Source organism: Clupea harengus, chromosome 12 (assembly GCF_900700415.2).
Source record: "Clupea harengus chromosome 12, Ch_v2.0.2, whole genome shotgun sequence".
In the NCBI taxonomy this organism is placed as follows: Eukaryota; Metazoa; Chordata; class Actinopteri; order Clupeiformes; family Clupeidae; genus Clupea; species Clupea harengus.
Window position 1 is genome coordinate 13736061 of NC_045163.1, and position 22241 is coordinate 13758301.

At 40.9% G+C, this 22241-nt stretch overlaps 2 protein-coding genes across 4 annotated transcripts in view; one reads left to right on the forward strand and one right to left on the reverse strand.

Annotated features, from left to right (window-relative positions):
• Positions 1 to 455: 455 nt before the first annotated feature.
• spag8 (sperm associated antigen 8) lies at positions 456 to 5647 on the forward strand. 2 transcript variants are annotated; one of them, XM_031577256.1, is made up of 6 exons: positions 456 to 1155; positions 1905 to 2064; positions 2409 to 2454; positions 3412 to 3526; positions 3803 to 3865; positions 5404 to 5647. In XM_031577256.1, exons 1-6 carry the CDS (start codon positions 1096 to 1098, stop codon positions 5497 to 5499), a joined length of 540 nt encoding a protein of 179 aa, XP_031433116.1. In that variant the 5' UTR covers positions 456 to 1095; the 3' UTR covers positions 5500 to 5647. The 2 variants fall into 2 exon arrangements, with proteins under 2 accessions (XP_031433116.1, XP_012670286.2); XM_012814832.3 differs by lacking the exon at positions 456 to 1155 and adding an exon at positions 1176 to 1763.
• Positions 5648 to 8390: 2743 nt separating this feature from the next.
• Positions 8391 to 22241, reverse strand: part of LOC105913097 (atrial natriuretic peptide receptor 2) — a 41978-nt gene continuing 28127 nt past the window's right edge. Inside the window, exons 12-22 of one of the 2 annotated variants that reach the window (XM_012842127.2) lie at positions 22016 to 22087; positions 20941 to 21100; positions 20670 to 20825; positions 20041 to 20209; positions 15794 to 15940; positions 14849 to 14972; positions 12743 to 12811; positions 12111 to 12285; positions 10874 to 10972; positions 9631 to 9722; positions 8391 to 9036 (exon numbers count right to left, since the gene is read on the reverse strand). In XM_012842127.2, the coding sequence (XP_012697581.1) occupies positions 8974 to 9036; positions 9631 to 9722; positions 10874 to 10972; positions 12111 to 12285; positions 12743 to 12811; positions 14849 to 14972; positions 15794 to 15940; positions 20041 to 20209; positions 20670 to 20825; positions 20941 to 21100; positions 22016 to 22087 (1326 nt within the window). In that variant the 3' untranslated portion in view covers positions 8391 to 8973. Of the gene's footprint in view, positions 9037 to 9630; positions 9723 to 10873; positions 10973 to 12110; positions 12286 to 12742; positions 12812 to 14848; positions 14973 to 15793; positions 15941 to 20040; positions 20210 to 20669; positions 20841 to 20940; positions 21101 to 22015; positions 22088 to 22241 lie in introns of both variants that reach the window. The other variant, XM_012842119.2, reaches the window with a different exon arrangement.

Consider the following 22241-nt stretch of genomic DNA (forward strand, 5'->3'; position numbering starts at 1 on the left):
CTCTTGGGTGTAACCCTACAGACACGACAAAGCATGAGCTATCGCATAAACAAATGAGTCCTGTGAGTGAACATGGCCTGTGGGAGCTTATTGTAAGTACCACCAGGACGTCGTCCAACGTGAAATCACACGTCATTAATCAATCGGCAGCACATGTGCATCTTATTTATAAATATCTCCCATTAAGCTGTCTCCTCTGCTGTTTGCAGTGAGCTTGTTTTTAGACTCTCTTGCCCTGTCAGCCTGAGGTTCCATCCCTCATCCGGGGGCATTGTCTGCCATTTAAGTGAGGGTGTCTTGTCAGCGAGGCCAACAAACCCAAGCCTACAAATTCGTTTGGACCCATATTCACAGAAGGGTTTGGCTTGTTTTGTGTGACAGGTTCTAAACCTCTAACCATTTGAGCCAATCATGTCCATGGGTAAAATGTGTAGTCATGATATATATCTGTAGTCACTTGAATGAATTGTGTTATAGTGCATTAATCCCTGTGGCTGAATGTTGTATAATTGTTGTGTCACCTGACACCCCCAAAATAAAAACATACCATACACGCACTTTCTCTCCCTCACACGCACATTTAGAAAAGAGAGAGAGAAAAAAAGGAATGAGGTTCATTAATCCCAGCGGCTCATTCAGCAGTTTGGCTGTGCAGCTGTAGTGGGCCGTGTGGTTTTTGAAGAAAGGACAGTGTTGGCGATTGCATTAAATAACCAGTCTGGAGCGCTGCAGACAGGAAGCAACATTTTTACTTTCTTCTCCGCTCCTCAGACAGCTGTTTGGAATCAGTGCTAGCCTTCCCCATCTCTCCTCCGCCTCACACGCCCTCTCCAGGGGCACCGCCGCAGTGACTGGCCCCTTTGTGAAGCCCCGCTGGTGCATCCGAGGGGCGATTCGTCAAGTCAATTTAGCAGACGCAGTGACGATATGTCATGCAACTGTGCCATGTGAGTACAGCGATTTGGGATTAGGAGACGAGGGTGTGGACGTAGACTTGCAGAGAGACGAAAACTCAAAAACTGTTTTTAAAAATGCCTGAGAAAAATGGTCTTTTGACATCCAATTTGTGTAGCAGTGGTTCTCACCCGATTCAAGATGTTCTCACTGGCGGCCAAGCTTGGTGCACAGCTAGAAGAGGATGCATCAATGTTGAAAGTAATCTCATTACTCTTTCATTTTCCATGCTGAAAAGCCAAGCTTCTTGAAAAGTGACAGGAGACATTTACACTTCATCAAGGGGCTGCTTAATCTTTATAGCCTAGGCTGTTTGAAAATGTCAGGCCATGTTGTGATATGTCATAAACAACAAACAACAAAAAAGGCACAAATCAAAATGTTGCTGGAAAACGTCTCACCCTGAAATCTTCCCAATAAATATTTGAACACACAGTATAAAAATGCCATCTCTGTGCAGCCCTTTTAGTTCTTAATGGTGTATCCTTACATGCTAAGTAGAGTTTTAGCTTTGTGCATGTGTTGCAGAATTATTCTGAAAGAGACATTACAGGAGGACGGTAAGTACTTGGGATAAATCTAGGGTAGAAGATGCTCACGCTTCACTGGTGAGGTCAGTGATGTCACAATGTTAATGTTTACTGTTGCTATGGTAACATTGACGGACAATTTACTAAAACTCGCGGTGTTTGAAGTGTTTGAGATAAAAATTCACTCACATAAGCGTCAACATGAATGTCCCAGATGAGTCTGTGGAAAATAACGAGATATCTGTTGGCAAATGTCTATTGGACAACTGGGTTGAGGAGGTGAGTGAAACCAGTCAAAACATGACGATTCGGTATTGGTTATTTGTAACCATGATTGTTTGAAGCAACAGCCTTCTTTATATTACCTAACCAACAGACCGCACTATTTTCACCCTTTCGATTATCTTTTACCTTTGTTAGCGAGCCACTGCACTGCTTGACAACTCCATGCCCAGAACACGCATCCCGAAAAACGGACATAGGGGAATTCTGGCTCTGGACATGACGGCTAAAGTTCAAGGGATTAGCACTATTCAATCCTCCTACACTCCTCCAAAGGGCCCTGGAGTAAGACAGAAGGGTAGGCTATGTGCTGACTTCTCTATGGTCATTAGGTGCTCATACAAGTAGCCTAAGGGTAGATGCTCTGACACAAGTTTAAAACCTGATTGACTTTGTAGAATTCACTGTAGAATTGATGCTCCTGAACACTGATTCCTAAATTGCATTAAATTCAGATTATGTACTTATGTTACCTTAACCGTAATGTACAGTGCTGTAGGCTACTTATTGTATAGGCCTAGTAGGCTATTACTGTATACTATGATGTATGAGCATGGTGACAATGACCAATGGGCATAATAGGGTGATGGCACATCCAAGTGGAGGAATCTGCTGATATGTTTGTTCACTGTATGCTTATAGGTTTGCGGGGAGAGCTTCTGGAGAAACACCTCTATAAGAAAATAAGGTAAAAAAAATAAATCAAAAATCAAAGACAACACAAGTCTTTAAACAGTCTGTGTCTAAATAAGAAGGCTGACCTCAGAGTCATTTGAGAATCAGAGGGTTTTAAGCTTTAAAGCTTCCCTCGGTCTTTGTCTGAGAGGAAAGAGTGGGTAGAAAATGATGTAATATAAGTCCTTGGTAGTTTCATAGTAATTAAAGCTTTTCAGTAAGTGCTGTCAACTTGATCTTTGTGAAAATGTGGTAGGCTCAACAATATGCCTATGATCCCAAGCAAGTGTTATAATATTTTTCAGCAGGCCGTAGTCAGAAGATCCCAAATAGACTTTTATTCATGCCAAGTACAAAGTCTAATCGCAACTAGTCTGTCCACTCAAATGCAGCCCGCATTTTAACAGTGGTTTTGGCTGAATTACACATATTTAAATGAAAAAATGGTTGAATAAATAAGAAGACTTTAACAAACTCTAAAAATGTAATTCAATATTACTGTGTCATTGAAAAAAACGTACCCCACTGGTGCAAATCCTGTCTTTCTAACACCCTCATGATTCATAGAAGCTTTTGAAGTGTGTTTCTGTTGTTAAAAGCAAGGGCCCTATTTGAAGAGAAAGCTTTGATTGAAATGATTCTCTGAATTTGAGCAGTCTGGTGGCTTCTTACATCTTCAATTAGAGGGCTTGAAGGGACGCTCGATGGCTCACCAAACCACACGTTTCCTCTTCCCTGAGAGAGATGACACGAATTTGTGGCATCAAACCTGAGTTATCCCTAAAGCTGTCTAGAGAGTACTTTTGTGTCATTTGCTTTTTTATATTTGTTTTGTGTATTAATTCGCTGTTTGTGTTTACATAAGAAGCCCCAGTACTCTCTTAACTGACTCTATTAGACATTAGCTCACATTCATCAAAGTTGTCTAAATGTCACAATTTCAATGTTATAAAACAACATCATCCCACAGCGAGGAAGTCCAGACAGAGCTCAACCCGGGGCCATTAGCCACTGAGTTCTGCTCCACAACCCAAGCAGACTTCTCCGTTGAGGGCTTTAGGTGTGTCACCCCGACCCCATCCCAGGTCAGTTGCTGTGCCCATAACTGGGTCCTCCTGTGAGTTGCATGTTATTTAACATATTCGATATCCTGTCCACTGCACATTTAGGCATTTTGAGTTTCAACACAAAGATATATCACTTTGTTATATTGTGGGCATGTCATTTAGACTGAGTAATACTACTGTGGTTTTTAGTTTAATAATAATAAATACCTTTTTGTTATGCTGGCAACCTGGCAGGGATGGACCAGTTGGCTATTCACTGATTCCTAATACTGTATCTTGTTCTCCTCTTTTCAGGAATATGACTACAGAACTGATCAAGCCATCACATTCTGGAGTGAAAACTGCCACCGTGCTCCGGTTAGTGTGCAACCATTCCACAACCGTATTATTGACCTAGTCACAGTGAAATCACTTGTGATAAGTAGGACATGCTGTTTTCAGGAGCATAATCGATTCAAGTGGTTTCGGCATTTAGGCTTTGCGTTCACACAGAGGCTTGACTGCAACAAAGGAAATCACATTATATCTCATTTATAGACCTCCCACATTCCCAGCCCTCCATAAAAACTCCAGAGCACTGATGACAATGCTTTTTTAAAAGCCTCTCTCAGCGTGACATGCAACTTCTGGACCATGCAAAAGGCTGCAGTGGCTTATTGCGTTTGGCCCGTCTTCTGAAAACCATTTCATTGAAGTCCAATTTGAGATGAATGTGTGCTTATTAGTCTGTATTAACGCTTGACTGTTGATCCAGTGTGTGCTGTTTGTAAAGCGAGTTGCCACATGTTTGACAATTGGCCACCATTGTAAAATATAATTAGTCTTCCCGCCACAACAATTCACTTCCATGTCAAATTTAATTAAATCAGATGGATATAATCTCCCTTAATATTTCCTGTTGTCCATTCGGTTACATTCTAAACGAGACAAATTAAATTAATATGAACTTTCTCAGACACAGTCTGTTATGGTGCAGTTAAATATTAGACATATTTTTAAGCTATGGTGGTATTAGTATTTCTGCACGTAATGATTAAAGTATATTCCTAAACAGCATAAAACTGTGTTGACTATTTCTCTTGTTTTGTCACTTCGATTTACACCAATTAGCATCGATTGATTGAAATGACTGGTTTGAATGAATGCATGGATACTAGGTTCACATCACCTGTCATAACAGGACGACCTGTTGGAGCCCCAGCAAACAGAATGGGAAAGTGGAAATAGTCTAGGCTTTTGTGTGTGTGTTTCAAGCTATCAGCTCCAGAAAGGGTGAAGCTAAATGTCGTTTTATCTTAATTTACCTTGTTTTAGGGACTCTAGGCCAGTGTATTCTCTTCTACTAACATTCCTTATACATGTACATTGCAATGAGTCTGAATCATCAGAATTGGGAACGTATATTATTAATTTAATGAGCAATGTGCATAGTATATGGTATTGAGAGTGCATAATGAGCTCAACATGGATCAACTCACTGTGCAATACAGCATGACTCACTAACATCAACAGTATGTTTAATCAATAGTAGGTTATGGGAGCTTTATAATGCAAACATGAACTTAACATGCCCACTAGCTTTATGATAGACATGAAATGAACGACTTGGCTGTCTCTGCATGGTAAAATGATCACCTCTGTGTTTAGTTGCTTAGAAACAAGAAATGGCTCTACACTGCTTACCCAAACGATCGACTCTTCCCTCTCTTCCTTCTGTGTTTATCTCTTCTGTTACCTCTCACCTTATTATATTGTATTGTATTGTATTATATTGCATTGTGTTGTATTGTATTGTATTATATTATATTATATTATATTATATTGTGTTGTATTGTATTGTATTGCTGTAATGTAACTGTAATGTAAACATGTTCACACTTTCTCTTCCCTCACAGGGTGTCACTGCTGTCAGGAACAAAGACACTCCATTCAGGAAGAACGCCTCCTTTAGCACACCTATCAGTGAACAGCTGGATAGTCCTATGCTATAGACATTTAAAACTCATTCATTCATGTGCACAGTTCCTTTTCATATTTTTCCTGTGATGCCATTTTACTTTTATTTTACAGTTTTGATCATAATGAAATGTACTGAAAGAGCATTTTCATGAGGCCATTAAACTTCATCGTTTATATTTATTTAGCTGGCAGTATCAATTATAAGCATTCATATTGTGTGCATAAATGGCCAACTAAATTCATGGTATGATATTCCTAACAACTGCCTAAGATCTGTGGTACATTTTAATAGGAGTCTAAGTCTTCCATGCTTACATGGGTTTTGAAGCTAGACATTGTGATTAACAGTTTGTCATGAGATGTAATACAGATAATATGAAACAAGGCTGAAAGACTAAACTGTACAAAGTCCAAATCAGTCCAAATATATGCTTGAAGTGGGACAGTTAAGCTGTTTGTCATTTCATTGAAAGGGAAATATGGCAGCCTTCACATGGTGCTTTTTAAATATAAGGCACTAACAAGACTCTAAAAACGTCAGACTAGAATTACACCAACACAAAGCAGCCATGATTTCTCTATCAACTGGTAATAATTAAGGTCTCTAAATAAAACAGCTGGTGAGATTAATGTGAACTGTTAACCCTAACCCTGTCCAATTACATCCTGGCCCAGACAAACAATGAGTGTCAAAACAACAGCAAAGCTTTTTTTCTGAGGGTTAAGGGGGAAAACATATTCTGTATTCATGAAATATGATTCCATATAATACCTCCATGATATATGGTTCTACACATACAGCATCAAAATAATAATTTATCAACTAACACATTTCTCCAAGTGACAGTACAGATTTTATCAGATAGATCCCTGATGATCTTGGTGTTGTTGGCACCTAAGTGTACTTGTGAAGCTTCAAGAAAATAGTTGGACAAAATCTGAATTAGTGAGTTAATGAGACTTAGTAAAGAGGAACAACTTCCGCTGTCCAATAGTCTCACCGCCTCACATATCAAGGGTATGTTTTGAGTTTTGCCCTATATTCAGTTTGTTGGTGTGTTCTGCTTTTCACCAAATAAGCCAGTTATAAACCTCTGGTTGTTACAGATAGAATAAAATACATGACTATCCCCACCACTCCGGTAGCTAATGCGAATTGAATTCACTCTGTCTTTTGTGCTTGAAGAGAGGACGAAAACTCCCTTCGTCTTGGATAGAAACATCAGGCACTTCGCCTGTTCGCTGTCAGAAGAAAGGCTTAGCCGCGCTAATGACAAATCGACTGATGCATGGATGTCGGTGGCTGTGCCTGTCTGTCAGTCAGCCTCTCTACTGCGCTCTCTATCCTCGTGTGCTTCGACGGGGATTAGCTGGGTAGCTATGGCAACAAGTCATTTTTAGACTACATTAATGCAACTAGCATCATCTTATAGAATAAGACAAAAACAGCACGAATTGAGTATGAAATGCTTACCAATTGTCTTGATTCCTAACAAGTAGAATTATCGGGTTTTAAAGGTTAGCCTATATCATAAGGGTTTTCACAAGACGTTCGTAAGAAGTTTTGAAAGTAGGCTATAGTTTAGGGGAAAATTAACTCTTTCCAAGTTTTTTCTTTGGCTGATTCCGCCACTGCCTCCATGATGTGTGTAGACTAACTATTTTAACCATTGAAGTAAAAAACCCAGCAGGTACAAGCAGATCTTGTCTGGTGACATAATGTTAATAACACAAAATATGTCCAGGCGTTAGCTGTTTAAAATTTTGCTGCGTTGTTTCGTCGAGGAGCCACTTTCAGTGTAACCGCGTCACTGGCAATGCCACCACACAGAGCTCACTGACCTCTTGGGAACAGCAGCTTCCACAGCGACAGCACACACAGTGGGTTGTAATTAGAATCGCGGAGGAGGGAAGCTGCGCAGCTGGGAAGATGAGCTCCACTATCACTAAGCAAATGCAGACATAAGGCATGTTGTACATGCACATGGACACACTCAAACATACCCACCAACATAGAGACACACACTTAACAGTATCTTGGAAAATGCTGAAATACATGTACACCCGCTCATTAGGCCTACAGTGTGACCACACAAAGAGGCACACGTAGCCTACAGTATATGTGTAATGGAAACCTAAGATGCCTGTCGACAACAAAAACCAGAGGAACAGATGGACTAATGAGCTTCATTCATTCATGCTGCACGCTTGTGACCATTAGTGCCACACAATCTATACAGGCTTTTCAAGGCAAGGGTACATATAGATGTCACATATATCACTGTCTTTCACCAGGCTGTGTATAATAAGGGGTGTGTTGAAGCCTACACATATTTAAGGGTGAAAACGAACAGATTCACAATATTCAGTAATAGGGACCAAATTATATAATATAGGTGATTTTTCTCTCTGAGAAATTATTATTACTAACTTATATCTAAACAGTAATTAGATCAAAAATAACATAGAGCAACACATTTTATGAATATACATTTTTTTCTAGTTTTGTTATAAAAAAAACTAGAAACATTTTCATATTCCCAACTTAGATCATTAAGCCGCATGAATTCCAGGTGCTTTAACCTTTAAAAATCAACTTAAAATGCAATATATAGCTTCATCATCATCATATTTTTTCCTCTAGCAATTTGTAGTCTCTCAAAGAACTAAACATTTTTGTCTTCCTCCTCCCAGTGTCTGACAGTTAAATGCAAATGACAGCCAGGAGAAGCACATTACATTCTGATTAGCGCCGGAGATATGGCAAGCTCCTAAATGTGAAAAAAGTCAAGGGACTGTATACAGCATAGAGAGAAACTCACCAAAATGTGACTGCTCACTGAAAACACCTTTTACATTAGAAAAGCTTGCCAGCTCATTAAGGGAGTACTGTTATAATACACAAAATGAACCACACAGAGAGAACATTTGATTCAGTTTATTGAACAAAAATATCTTACAATGTGTTGATTATACATATATACAAATATCTGTGTATAGTGCCACTGTGGAACTTCACTTGTACCTTTGAATTGACAAAAACATTCACACTATGACACTGTGCTCTCTGCTCTCTCTCTCCAACTATGCAGGATGGAAACACCAAGTATATGCTTACTGAATTCCAAACACATGATACAAATCAGAATATAGAAAGCACAAAAAATAAGGGTTCATTTCTGAAAAGTACTCCTTTGTCAAGACACAAAGTTTCTTCATAAAAATGTCTTTAAAATAGTGTTTTTTTAAATCGGTTTTGCTTCTATACCATGTTTTTTTTTCTTTGAGTTTTATTTTTATTTGCAATTAAGCAGGTAATTAAATATACCTGGAATCACCTCTCTCCAAAGGTCTTTAGTTTTTAAAAATCTCTGTTGATTTAAACAGAGGAAAACCTCCTGTTCCCGACTGTGAGAGGGCTGGGGGGAGGTGTGTGTGTGGGGGACTGAATGCTGGCTCCTCATCCACGGCAGTCAGCCGATTTTCCTGCTCATCAGCACGGCGTCTCAGATAACATAGACATCTGTCTTTTCCCCCAGAAGCCAATACGTTCTCATTTTGCCTTTGCCCTGGAAAGGGACAAGAGGGAAGCAATCAATAAAAGCATTGATGAGCACTCTGCATCCTCAGTGCTAAGAGTAATCAACAGGGAAAGGGGGTGGAGGTTGCGCTTGCTATAAATGACAATGGCATTGACTGGTCATCTTAGAGCTAATCAATCATCTGTGGCAGAGCGTTATAGGCACACTAGGTGCCTGATCTCCAGTCTACAAAGGAATTCAATCTCCAGATCACTGAGGTTTGGCCCTGTTCTGGATCGGTGCTGGGCCTGGCCACATCTGATCCAGAATCAGCAACTCTATGGGTCCTCGTGCACTGTTTATGAGGTACGCATTGTGTAATATGAGGCGCTAAGAAAAGCGCAATGAAAAACACCACAGGACATTCTTAGATGTGGGATGTGGGATGGTAGCCTGTTATTTCATCTGACTCAGGGAAACAAAACAAAGACACAGTTCAGAGCAATCAGTGGAAGGGGAGTGAATTGATTGCGAATGTGGGGGGGAGGACGCTGTAACATTGTCTCTCCGAAATGTCCTCACCGCCCCCAGAGGGGACATTCACGTTGGTTACGTAGATAAACGAGTGGCATGCTGACTTACCTTCATCTCCACGTCACCTCGTAACTGCAAGTCGAAATAACCAAATTCATCCAGCACCTCTTTGGTAGCTGAGGAGAGGTGTATTCTTAAGGCTGTGGAATACGTGCAGGCACACACACACACACACACACACGCACACACACACACACACACACACACATCAATAAATACCAACAAGACAATCACCTAAGTGCACTGTCTTCATGACAAAAGCCTCATTCACAAAACACACCCCCTACCAGGCATGCACATGACCCATTACAGCTATATATTGACTGACCCATGGCAGTGAATTATGATCTTCCATATGGCCAATCACTGCTCCACAAACTGAAAACATCTTTGCTGAAGTATGCTATGACTAACACTGACCCCTCCAGATAATTCTCACTTTCTGGAAGCCATATGAAGTGGATCCCCCAGCAGATGGTGAGGATTCAGCCACCACCAGGGAGAGCGGGGAAGGCATGGCTGTAGTTAATTATTAATCGCTATTAAGTACATGAAAGCCCAAAACAGGAAGCCGGCGTGTAAGTCGATCCGTTGTGATCTGGGCGGGTTTGAATGACATGGCGGCGGTCCTAGGGAGGAGAGGGATGGTCTCACGCATGATTCTACACTCGACTAGACCACAGACGCGTGGCAAACACTGGGCAGGTTTCAGGGGGGGGGGGGGGGGGGGGGGATTTTATCAATAGCTGTCACAAATACAGCGAGTGGAGGCGTCGAGTGAGTGTTGTGTGATATGATATTCTCTCATCTTGAAGAATTATTTCTGTTAGCAATAACACTACCATAAAGACAACCGTCCATCAATCAAGAATGACTAAATAAATGAAAGCATGGTTGTAATTATATGGTGTTTTGTGTGCATCCTGAGGCTGTGAGTTCACAGGGAACAGAATCTAATGATAATACTCAACCCATAAACCACATATCAGGCGATTTGGGAACCTTGCAGAGACAGATTGTTTTATGTACATATATAGCACCCCAGGGAAATCATGTCTGGTTTGAACATAATTTTTTCAATGGGCTTTTAAATTTGAGGTTTTATAAATTTCAGGATGACGTTACAAATTATGAAGTAAACATTGTGGTGACAAGAAGAATCTCTACTTTAGTGCTGGTAGTAGAAGGTCTTCTTCTTGTCCTGAGAACACATTTCATCTTTTTATAACTTTGCCAGGGAGCACAACTGCGCCACCCTGACATTCTGACAGCCAAGCGCAGTAACACCAACCTTCCCCCGTTGACTCCATCCGAGACGCCGTGTTGACAGTGTCTCCAAATAAACAATACCTCGGCATTTTCAGGCCCACCACGCCAGCACAGACAGGTCCTACAGAGCGAGAAAGACAGAGAGTGTGTGTGAGAGAGAGAGAGAGAGAGAGAGAAAGAAAGAGAGTGAGTCTGGAAACAGGAGGTAAATGAGACCCTCGGGACGAGCTGCAGCCGTTAAGCCCTCTTACAACAACTCAAAAATCTGACAGGCGAGGGAACTTAACGGAGAACAATAGACACATTCCCAATGTAAGCTCATTATAAGCCTCTAGCAGCATCTCTTTACATATACAATAGCTGACACACATCTAAAGAAACACTTTCCAATCAGATCCAGCACTGCTATTCATTCAAGTGAGTGTGGACTAAACAGGGATTTCACAGGCTCGGCTGTCAACATCAGCAAACCGTGACAGAGACTGAAAGGCGTTAAGTACAGAAGGCTTTGGGGAACGTTGGTCTTGTGAAACAGTGGAGAACAGCTGAAGTTTTAAGTGGAGTTTCTGTCTGATTGTTGAGGTGTCAGATGCTGGTGTGAAAGCTCTCAGAGGAAAGGTATACAACTGAGGCTGAGATAACTGAGCTGTTGGCAAGGACACACATCTACACTATCTGCCCCAACCCCAAAAGTGAGTAGTTTAAATGTATGTGGTGTTGAGCCTCAACAGATATTGCTCAAATACACTTAAATGTTCTTTAAATGTACGTGGTATTGAGCCTCAACAGATATTGTAGATTTAAATTAAGCTACATTTTATTGTATTAATATAGTGCCAGTAACAATTGAAATTGTCTCTAGACGCTTTACAGAGCCCAGAGCCTGAACCCCCTAGAGCAAACACTAAGGCGACTTGGGCAAGGAAAAAAACTCCCTTTTAACAGGAAGAAACCTTGAGCAGAACCTCATTTCTACAAGGACTGTAATCTAAGCCCACACAGCATTTCAAACAGCTAATTTAATTATCAATGGGTTTAGACTCCAATTATTTCACAATGTGATTGCTACACCCTGGAAAAAGGGACCATCTACCATACCAGAGGGAGAGAGTGAGTGAGAGCAGCAGATGAAAATATTCCCTCAGAAGAAACGTGTAACAGGGAGGTTAAAAAGACGACAGCACAAGCCAACAGGTGAGTCATCTGGCATTTAACCATCCTGGTATCCACAAATAGCTGGCACGACGCGGCGCCCTTACCCGTGTGGATGCCTATCCTCAGCCGCAGCTGGTCGTTGGGCCGGTGTCGGATCTTGAACGTCCTCACCTGCTCCAGGAGGGCTAATGACATGCTGGCAATCTCTCGAGCATGAAGCTTGCAGTTTCTGACTGGCAGCCCTGACACCACCATGTATGCATCCCCGATCGTCTCCACCTGGAGGGGTAAAGGCAGAAATCTGGTCACTGATCAGGTTGACAGGGCACATGCCATCCCTAACACGACATGAGATCTTCAACAAGGTTTTCATGAGTGCATCGAGAACACAGTATAATGTGCAAATAAATATACTTTTACTGATTATTATTGATTTAACTCATTTTGACACAGTCTTCATTCCTCAGCTCATTATGAGGATGCAGTAGCACAGCATATTCATAAACAGAACTCATTTTCTTTAGAGTAGCATTACCATGTGTTATTCCTTAATGACTATATAATTATACAACATATAATAAATAATATAATTATATCAACTTATCTCACTCAGGGCATATGTTGGCTCAGTGAATAGCACATAACAAAGACCCACTTTGCTGATGAAAGTGACTGTTAAATGTCAAGAAGTGGCGCTGTGTGTGTGAGGAGATAGCTTAAACACATAGTGACTCACCTTGTACACATCAAAGTTATCGATGATAGCATCAAAACATGTGTACAGGTCATTCAGTAATGTCACAACCTGTAGGAGAAAACAACAGGAAAAATATAACACGTGTTTACATAACTTTACATAACACGCTATTCGATAAATTATTCAGTTGAGGTTTGATAATAAGTGTGAAAGCCATTACAAATACATAGGGTATACACTCTTCACGAAACAGTGATTTGTAAAAGTATTTGTCTTTCATCAGTCTATAATTCCTTGCTTATATCAAAATGGGCAGTTCCGTTCAAATGTTGAACATCAGGACAATTCAGTGTATTGGCAGCAGTTACACTCTGCGTTAAGGAGCATGTTTAAAATGTTAGTGCGTGCCTTGTCTGAGCATATGAGCGTTTGGAAGGAGTGTGCAATATTTTCAATGTGTCTAGAGCGCCTGGCATCTTCCATTGAGGTCTGCTGAGAGACTCCTGCAATGTGTTAAGTGCATGAAGTCCCAGCGCTTGGTCCAAATTAGAATATTTTCTGTCTCCCCCTTCTTTGGATGACTTCCCAGAAACAGTCCTCACTGAGCAGTACATAAGGACTGGTTAAAAATGAAGACAATGAACTAAAACAATGACAATAGACTCAGAACAACAAAAAGGTCTCTAAACTGAGTTACAGCAAAAGTAATTGAGACATTTGTTGGAGTTGAGAGAGATTTATCGTGGTATTTCTAAACATAACTGATTGATTCTGTGACTTTTGTACTGTCAGGACAACCATGACAACGCTCCCTTAAAGGTAATCATTTAAACACAACTTGACTTGATTTAGCATACAGACCAAATGAGAGCTGATCAATGCAGCAACATTAATATTGAACGATGACACACAGTTTTGTGAATTGAGTGACCTTCCGTCTGTCTATTCAACAATTATCTGGAATGTGGAGTATGGAAGTGATTTTTTAGTGCAATAAGGACAATAACACCAACTCTAGTGGACAGAATGGAATACAGAGGATGCATTCTATGTCCTGCACTGCCTGCTTGAGGTTCAAGAATAATGACACATTCTATGGCATTATTCCCCACATAGCTCTCCGTCTGTGGGTTTGATTCCAATGGCCCTACTGGTAAACATCAATAGACTACATATGTTTTTGAAGTAATGGCTGAACAGCATAAATAAATCATCTTTTAGCCTTATGTTTCATTTTTAAATGTGATTTATGAGTTTCCTCCATAACAGATTGCGCTGATGGTATTCTTGGCTCCGGTCGCAACCTCTGGTAGATATAAGAGCACCTTTAAGGACAGGAGTGACTGGTGAGAATACAAGGCCATTTTGGGGCAACACACTCGTGTTCCGCCCTCTTCCTCAAAAGGTGAAATCACCTTTCATCGCGACCAGGCGCACAAGAGACAAGAGGGCGTTCGAGGCTCGTAGGAACACTGGTATATTTTTAGGATTGAAATCGAGGAAGGAAGGGAAAAAAATAACATGCTTGCCTCCAGTGAGTCACTTCTGCGTCAAAGTGAGAAAGAGCAGTTGTTTTCCTGACAACAAGCGCTATCTAGAATTTGGACATCTGCATTACATAAGCGTACTGTGTTGGTGAGAAAGAGAGAGAAAGAGAAGGAGAACGAGAGAGAGAGAGAGAGAGAGAGAGAGAGCGAGAGAGAGAGAGAGAGAGAGAGTTTCTGCATATCGAGGGCTCTCTGCAAGATGACACTGAACTCTTGAAACTGAAAATATCAAACTCATTCCAGAATCGCTCCGTTCATTAAAAGCACCAGGCTATTTGGGGAGAGACACTGCAGTCCCCAGAGGCGCCATTTTGTTTGAACTACAATGAAACAGTAAAATCAGCTTTACTCCTGGGTGAATGCACATACTGTTTAAGCAAAAAAATACACATTATCTACACCGCCAAAATAAAATTTTTTTTCTTTTAATAAGGTCGGTGTAACAAATATCTGTGAGGAATTTGCCTTAAAGTGGCTTTTTGTGGCAAAAATTTGACCAGACTGGTCAAACAGCGTGCTCAGGGATAAGGCTCTCTTTTGTGTCTTTGGTAAAAATTGATGGACGAAACGTTGGCTGGCGCGGCGCGCCGTGTCCTACCTGTAGTGGTGTGCTTTCTGCTGACATTGATGTGAAGCCAACGATATCACTGAAGTAGATGGTTACACTGTCGAAGGCTTCGGCTTGGACCGTCTCTCCCCGCTTCAGCTGTTCTGCCACCGAACTGCGGGGAGACAAAAATGAGAGGCCTGAAGCCAGGGGTGAACCGCAGACTCGAGTGGATTCACACCAGAAACATCATGTGAGGCAGTCAATTAGGCTCTCGCTGTGTTGTTTGTCATATCAAAAAATGCGCAGACCATTCTCTGTAATTAATAGAAGCTGAATCCCATTTAGAGTCAAACCCAGGGCTCATGCAAATTGGTATTATTTGCATGTGCATTGATGAGAGCAGGATGCTAAATTAGCAGGAAACTTTTAAAGCACACATAAAAATCTATTCACAGACAAAAGGGTGAGACCCAATAATATCAGTAGCTTCAGGGAGGTCTTAACAGCACATGCCAAACCACCAAAAGAGCCTACTTAAACAAAAAATAGCTGATCTCTGTATTGCAGTGTTATTATCGGAACCGTTCCTGTTTAAGAAACTGAACATCTTAGCCTGGGAAACATCATCTGCACTGCCTCTCAAGGCTTTTCTTCTGCGCAACGGAAATCATTTAGGCAGACAATGGGCGAATAAATTAGCAACAGATAGGGAACATTTTCTTGTCTAGTGTCATTTCTCTGCTGCCAGACAGCTTCAAATGCTATTCTACCCTCCTTGTGAAGCTCAGTAATGAATCTCCCTGTTATTTTCATCTGGTTTTGCTCTTTGTTCTTTTCAAACGCAACATATATAAAAAAAAAAACAACAGTCGTTTGCAATCAAATATTAAAATCAAGCTTATATTGCAAGCAGGATGACAGGAGGGTTTCAACTCTGTGATAGTTGGACTTGGGAAAACTTTCCAGGGTGAATCATGCGGAGAAGGATCTTACTGTGGCAAGATCTGATAAAGGAGATTCTCGGCTTTTCGCTTCTCCTCCAGGTATGCCTGCGTTCGCTCCTCCACCAGGTTCTCCAGGTTGTTGGCATACTGCTCCATTCTGGAGAGCAGGTTGTTGAGAATACTCGTGCTTCCTTCTCTGCAACACACAAATGACCGTATGATCATTAACACATGAACTCTGAACACTGAATGCCATACTCTTTTCCAAAAAAATGCCCACAAGCTTGTCTTTAGAAGAATATTCATCATCCCTGAAAAAAAGTTATGCGCTGAGGAAACTTTTCTTGTTCAACAAAGAACTTTTGCTTTCAGTGTTTTTCTGGAACAAGAGAAGGGGTCTTGTTTGTTAGAGTTGAAGGGACCGGCATAAGTCATAAGAATATGCCATAGTCAATAATTCAATGATATTATACCTAGTTATAATTGTTACTTTTATTTGGATTTAACTAGCATGTAAACTTTCCTTGGTGAATATACTTTGGGCTGACCTGGGGAGTGAGGTGTGATATTAGACTCTCACCTTCCCCCCCAGGTCGAGACAAAGAACCCTGCATGCATGGCCCATTTGAATAGACGGTAACACCCCTTAGATATCAGTGTATTTAACACTGTTCCTCAAGGAATAAGTCAGATATACTGAGGTGAAGTTCTGTGAGGGAGGATGGATCCTCAGTCTCTGTCTCACAGTGGTCGGCCGCCATTCTTCAAGAATAAACCTGAATCCTGACTGATCAAACCTAAGACTGAATCTTCAATATATGGTATAATTTATATTCCATCAGAGTGCACTTTTTGAAACACTAATTTCAAGTATTTTCAGATTTCCAGAAAAGGAAAATAGCTGGATGTTCTAGCAAAGGTTAAAAAAACAGCTCTCATCTTTTTTTATTTTTTGTCTGAGTGAGTCACCATCACACACTAAAACTGTGTGGAATTTCAGATCTTCCTACGGTCGACAAATCACCATCCCACATGTTCCGAAAAGCAGCAGCACTGATCAGAACTCTAACACGCTCCGAAGAGAAGGGGAAACATGAACAATTACTGCCGCTTTGAAGCTGACCTTGTGAAAAACCCACATCTCTGACTCAAAGCCATGGCAACGTCGAAGGTTAGCATTCATGCCCAGCACAGCAAGGATGATGAACTACGGCACAGCCCGGCTAAAGTGCGACAGCTTCTTCCACATCAGTGAAATTGGTTTTAGTGATGGATGGCTCGGCGCCATTACGTGGGATGAAAAGGTTTGACCCGATGGGAGCTGTGACACGACTGCTGTAGTTAGTTCACTTTCAAGTTCAAATTCGCATAACTCCGGGACGACACAGAAAACACGGAGGATCCTACTGAGGATCCCACGATCCCTGGACCTGCCAGCTCAGCTAGCGCACACCCAGACTTCCCAGATCCTCCCTCGCGCACACCGCCAACATGCATTTATGTAATGATGACGGAGACCCTACCACATTAGCGTGGGAGCTCTGTTTTCATGGCCTATATTTTCAATGAATGTAAATATGTTATGAGTAAACTGTATATTGTATTACACGTAATTTTGTTCCTTATTCAAAAATAGTTTCGTTTTCATTAGGCCAAACACCTGCAATAGTGCACATACATACAGGTGTAAACAGATAGAGACAGGGGGGGCATGAAGGCTCCAAGGCTCCACCATTCATATGAGAACATCAACCATGTGTTTCTTCAGTGGTATATTTGGAAGCAGCTTGTCAGTGGGATGCCAGTTAGCATTGCATTAGGTGTGGCTGACAGGCATTGCTCCTTATGATAGGTGGGTATTGTAGCTGTGCTGTCATTCAACTGATTGAAATGCACCCTGTGCAAAATCCTCCCTGTTTCTTTGTGAGAGCTGTCTGTCAGACAAGGACTGCTGTTCATACAAAAAGTGCTTAAAAGAATATGAGAACTGTATATGAATTGAACAGTTGGAACAAATCCATAAAAATCACTATCCACAAACAGGGAGAAAAATGTGAAACGGCATGCAGGTTATTTTTATGTATGTACTAATAATATCATAAAGACAAAATCAGTCAGGAACTGCACATCAAAGTTGTCTGAACAGATTCTACTCTTCAAAGGTTAAAGCTTAGTTTGTATTCAAAACCAAGAATGTTTTATTCAAATGATTCAACCATTTTCTGTTGAGAATATATCGGTTTCAAATGGACCTTTCCTATATATTCTAGTCAAGCAGAATCACTTCACCATCAAGGAAGATGCTCTACAAAATTACCTTCTGATCTTCTCTTAATTAGCTTAATATTATGGATAAACATTATGCATATGTATGGACAAACATATAGAAAAGCAGTCCCCTCTTAAGAGATGGAAGGCCTTGTGTTTACGACAGATATTCTTCTCAATGTCTCAACCAGAGATGGTATATGTTCCTCCTTTTGTCATATCCTCTCAATGTCTGTGTTTTGTATCTGACAATAGGGTGGCCACATAACATGCAAATACGTAAATTTAAACAGCAAACTGACTTTTCTTTGGAATGTTTTGAGGGACTTTGACAACACCTGCACTGTACATAACTGCTCTAACAAGAGTAGCAATCTAAGAAACAGCGTATCTTCTTGATGTCCTCACAGATTAAACCTTTTAAAGGTTGCATTTTTATTTAGGTATTTTAAATACATTGTATTGTATTGTTTATATATTGTATTTTAAAAGGTTCTTGGTGATGAAGCTGAAAGCTAAGAGGGTCTAAAGAGGTTTTTCAGCGAACATTCCTAAAATGGCATATTGGGTGCAATCTCCAGATACAGACTGGTGTGAATTGGAGTCTAGATCATGCAAAACAACATCCCTTCATGCTCTAATCACATCAAGCCTGCCTGTCTATTCCAGTTGTTATTCTACTCTCAGAATATGGATTCAATTTAGACAGCATAATAACAGGAAATAAATGCTTCTGAGTCAGACCCCACTGTGTTGTAATCATAACTTTTGGCCGGCCAAGTATGATGAGGCCTTTAATGTGTGTGGCAGAGAAAAAGTATCTTAAAATTTAGTGAACTTTATGTTGATATGATTTTGTTGGCTTTACTGATTTGAGTTCTAAATATAACCTTCAACAGACTGATTTACTTCATTACTTCCAAGTTTGCTAAAAGCCATAACCCACACTTTCCTAATCTCCCTGAAAAGTCCCCCATTGACTCACTTTTGGAAGGTCCTTTTGCTATGAAAGGTTGTACAGCTCATGCTTACTCACTGCTTATGCTTGAGTTACTGGTTGGGAGAAAGAGCTAAGATAGCCTCATTCCATCCAAATGTAGATGACAGATGTGTTAGATGTCAGGTCAATGTGGTTGGCTTGACACATATGTTCTGGTCATGTCACAAATTGTCAGGATACTGGTCCACTATATTTGATATATATTGATACACTATATATATACGTAGCTCTCGGTGTGAGTTTAAAACCAAGTGCTACAATTGCTATATTTGGTGTCCCTGCTGAAGATACTAATTTGACAAGAAAGCAGCTCAACATAATAGCATTTGTATCTTTATTGGCCCCTAGGCACATTCTACATTGGAATTCAAACACTCTTCCCACAGCAGCACAATGGCTACAAGATGTAATACTATTTTTACAGTTGGAGAAAATGTAATTTACGATAACAGGCTCTGGCAAATTTCTCTCAGTCTGGGAACTCCTGCTGTCATACTCGGGAGCCTCCAAGAACTTCCTGTGACCCAGTATGCTATTTTATATTAATTTGTATTTGTTTCTCATACGATTTTTCTTAAGTAACTGTTTCTAATGTTTTTCCTTTCAATAAAAATAAGTAAATAAAAAAAGTCAGGTTGAAGAACATAGCTCTGGGTTCAGTACATCCTCACTCCTTTGATCTCATTTACATGTAAGGAGACAGGATTCAGCCACCACACACGGATAACTATTCACAATTTGGTTTGAATGAGTGAGTGACGAGGAATATAGATTAGCGAATCTCTAGTCTATGATTGGCACCGCTGTGCCCTCAGGACACCAGGGGGGTTACAACATAGCCAATTAAAACACCTACTTTCACATCTGTGTGCATTTGTTTGGCAAAAGCTTTGATCCATATGACTTTCAAGTGAACCATCCACACATATACAGACTGCCTGATATTGGAGTCTTTCTAGTTGGAGTCTTTCTGTGCCTTCACCTGTCATCTCCACTGGCACCTACTGTACATCTACTTTGGGACTCACTTGTTGAGCTTCATCATGTAGATCTTGATGTGGCTAAAGTCGGGCCTCTCGGCGGGGTCCTCGGACCAGCAGCTATCCATCAGTACAGTAAGCTCCTCGGAGTGGAGGGTGTTGTCAGTGCTGGGCCTGAAGTAGGGCTTCTGGCCGTTACGCACTTTCTGAACAATCTCTGTCATTAGGAATCACAGGACAGGAATACGGGGCTATGTTAATGTGGCTACGTTTTCTGTTAGGAACATATAAATTCAGTAAGTTAAAACAGATTTTCCCAAGAGCACACGCACACACACTCGTCGTGCGCGCGCACACACACACACACGAAACACACACACATAGATTGTGTAGATACTTTTAAAGATACATTTATAGACTGGTAAATCGTTACATAAAGGACTATGCATACAGATATATTTTACTGGGCATATAAATAATGTAACTGAAACAGCATGACGGACATTCCATATTTAATTGTCTTTATAAAGTAAATTAAAACAAAACTAAAAGTTAATTAGGCAAAACACCATCCCACATGTTAGAAATTCTCAGAAGTTATGCTTAAACATACAGACTGTAACTCAAAGATGTTACACTGCTCTCCAGCAGTATCCTTATGTAAAACCTCGACTTACCTTTTGGACTTAGGTCCATGCCCTCAACATAGAAAGGTCCATTTCTCAAGGCGATCTCCTGCAGAATGATGCCAAAGCTATACACGTCGCCCTTTGTGGTTCCCTCCGGTGGATGTCTATCGTATATCAACAGCTCCGGAGCTGTCCACAGCTTCTCTACAATACAAACATCTTAACACATTAAGAGTCACAGCCATGCCTAGAAGCTGACCACAGCAATGTCACAGTGTCAAAATGGCCCTCTGCGGGCCATTAGAACACGTTCACCTACTTGCATATAATGCAAACGAGTCCTCGTTTTCACACAACGACCGGAAACTTGTCAGGCCATAATCTGTGATTTTCAGCACAAATCGGCTGTCCACCACACAGTTAGATGATTTGAGGTTTCCATGGCATCCAATGTAGCTATTGTGCAGAAAGTTCATTCCCTGGCAGGGAGAAGCATGAAATTGACTGTTAAAGACGTTTCGCCCACAGTTTATGGGGCAAATGTAGCAGAACCGCAAAGAATTCTAAATACACTTAAAAAACACATAATATTCTAAAGCAATATTCTGGGTAATCTATGTGCGGCTGGGGGATTCATAGTGTGGCAGGGGGTGCATGCACAATTAAATAGAGGGTAATGGAATGGTGGCTCATGAAGATATACACCATGTAATCACTTTCCAAAGAAAAAAAGACTGTTAGTGCAAGAAAGTCGAACTCAGCACTTCATCCAACAGTTTTTATTTTATTTCCAAACTGTGGAGTTCAGTGTGTTTGAAGAGCCCTCAACATTGGCGAAATGCACAGCGAAATGTTTCTAGCAGGCCACAACGCCATTACACGCCATGGCATTCTGTGGCAATTTTCTGCCTCAAAATGAGAAGGTGCCTGATGCACTGGAATCGTCAGCCCTCTCAGTCTGTGATAGAAATCAATGATTTTGATGTGGAGGCCGAGGCGGAGAAAGGGGCAGGGCTTTTTTTTTTCATCTGTGCCGAAGCAAGAGAGAGAAGAAGGCCAGATGATTGGTTTGGATTAGGCTGGGCGCATTTACAGCCCAGGCTTTTATAAGCTTGTTTGTCCAGGGGTCTCCTATGTCTTTGATGCCAGCACCCATTTTTTCCCCTTTCCCTGACGAGGCGCCCATCTGCTAATGCCCCTTGGATTCTGAAACTCTGGTAACCATGTGAGATAGATCACTTTACTGCCTGCTGATGCACTGGCTGTATCAAACAGAAGGTGACTTTTACTTGTTTTTATGTGAGTCGAGGGCACAGAACATTTCTCTGAAGTCATATCAGTGTGTCAAGTGTGTTCTTCATTCTGGACTGTTTAGACCTGACAAATGCAAGTACCTTCACAATGTCATTGATGAGAGAGTATCGAAACATCCAATCCAGGTTTATACTTTCATTCTCCAGTATATCCTACAAATGAGAAAAGTAGAATCTCTTTTTCAACCATTCAAAAAGAGGAGCATTTCTTCAAAAGCAAAAACGATTCTTGTTTATTAACACGTGCGGCCCAATTGTTCTAGTACACCAGTCACCACCGGCTCACACTGTGAAACTGGCCTGGTGT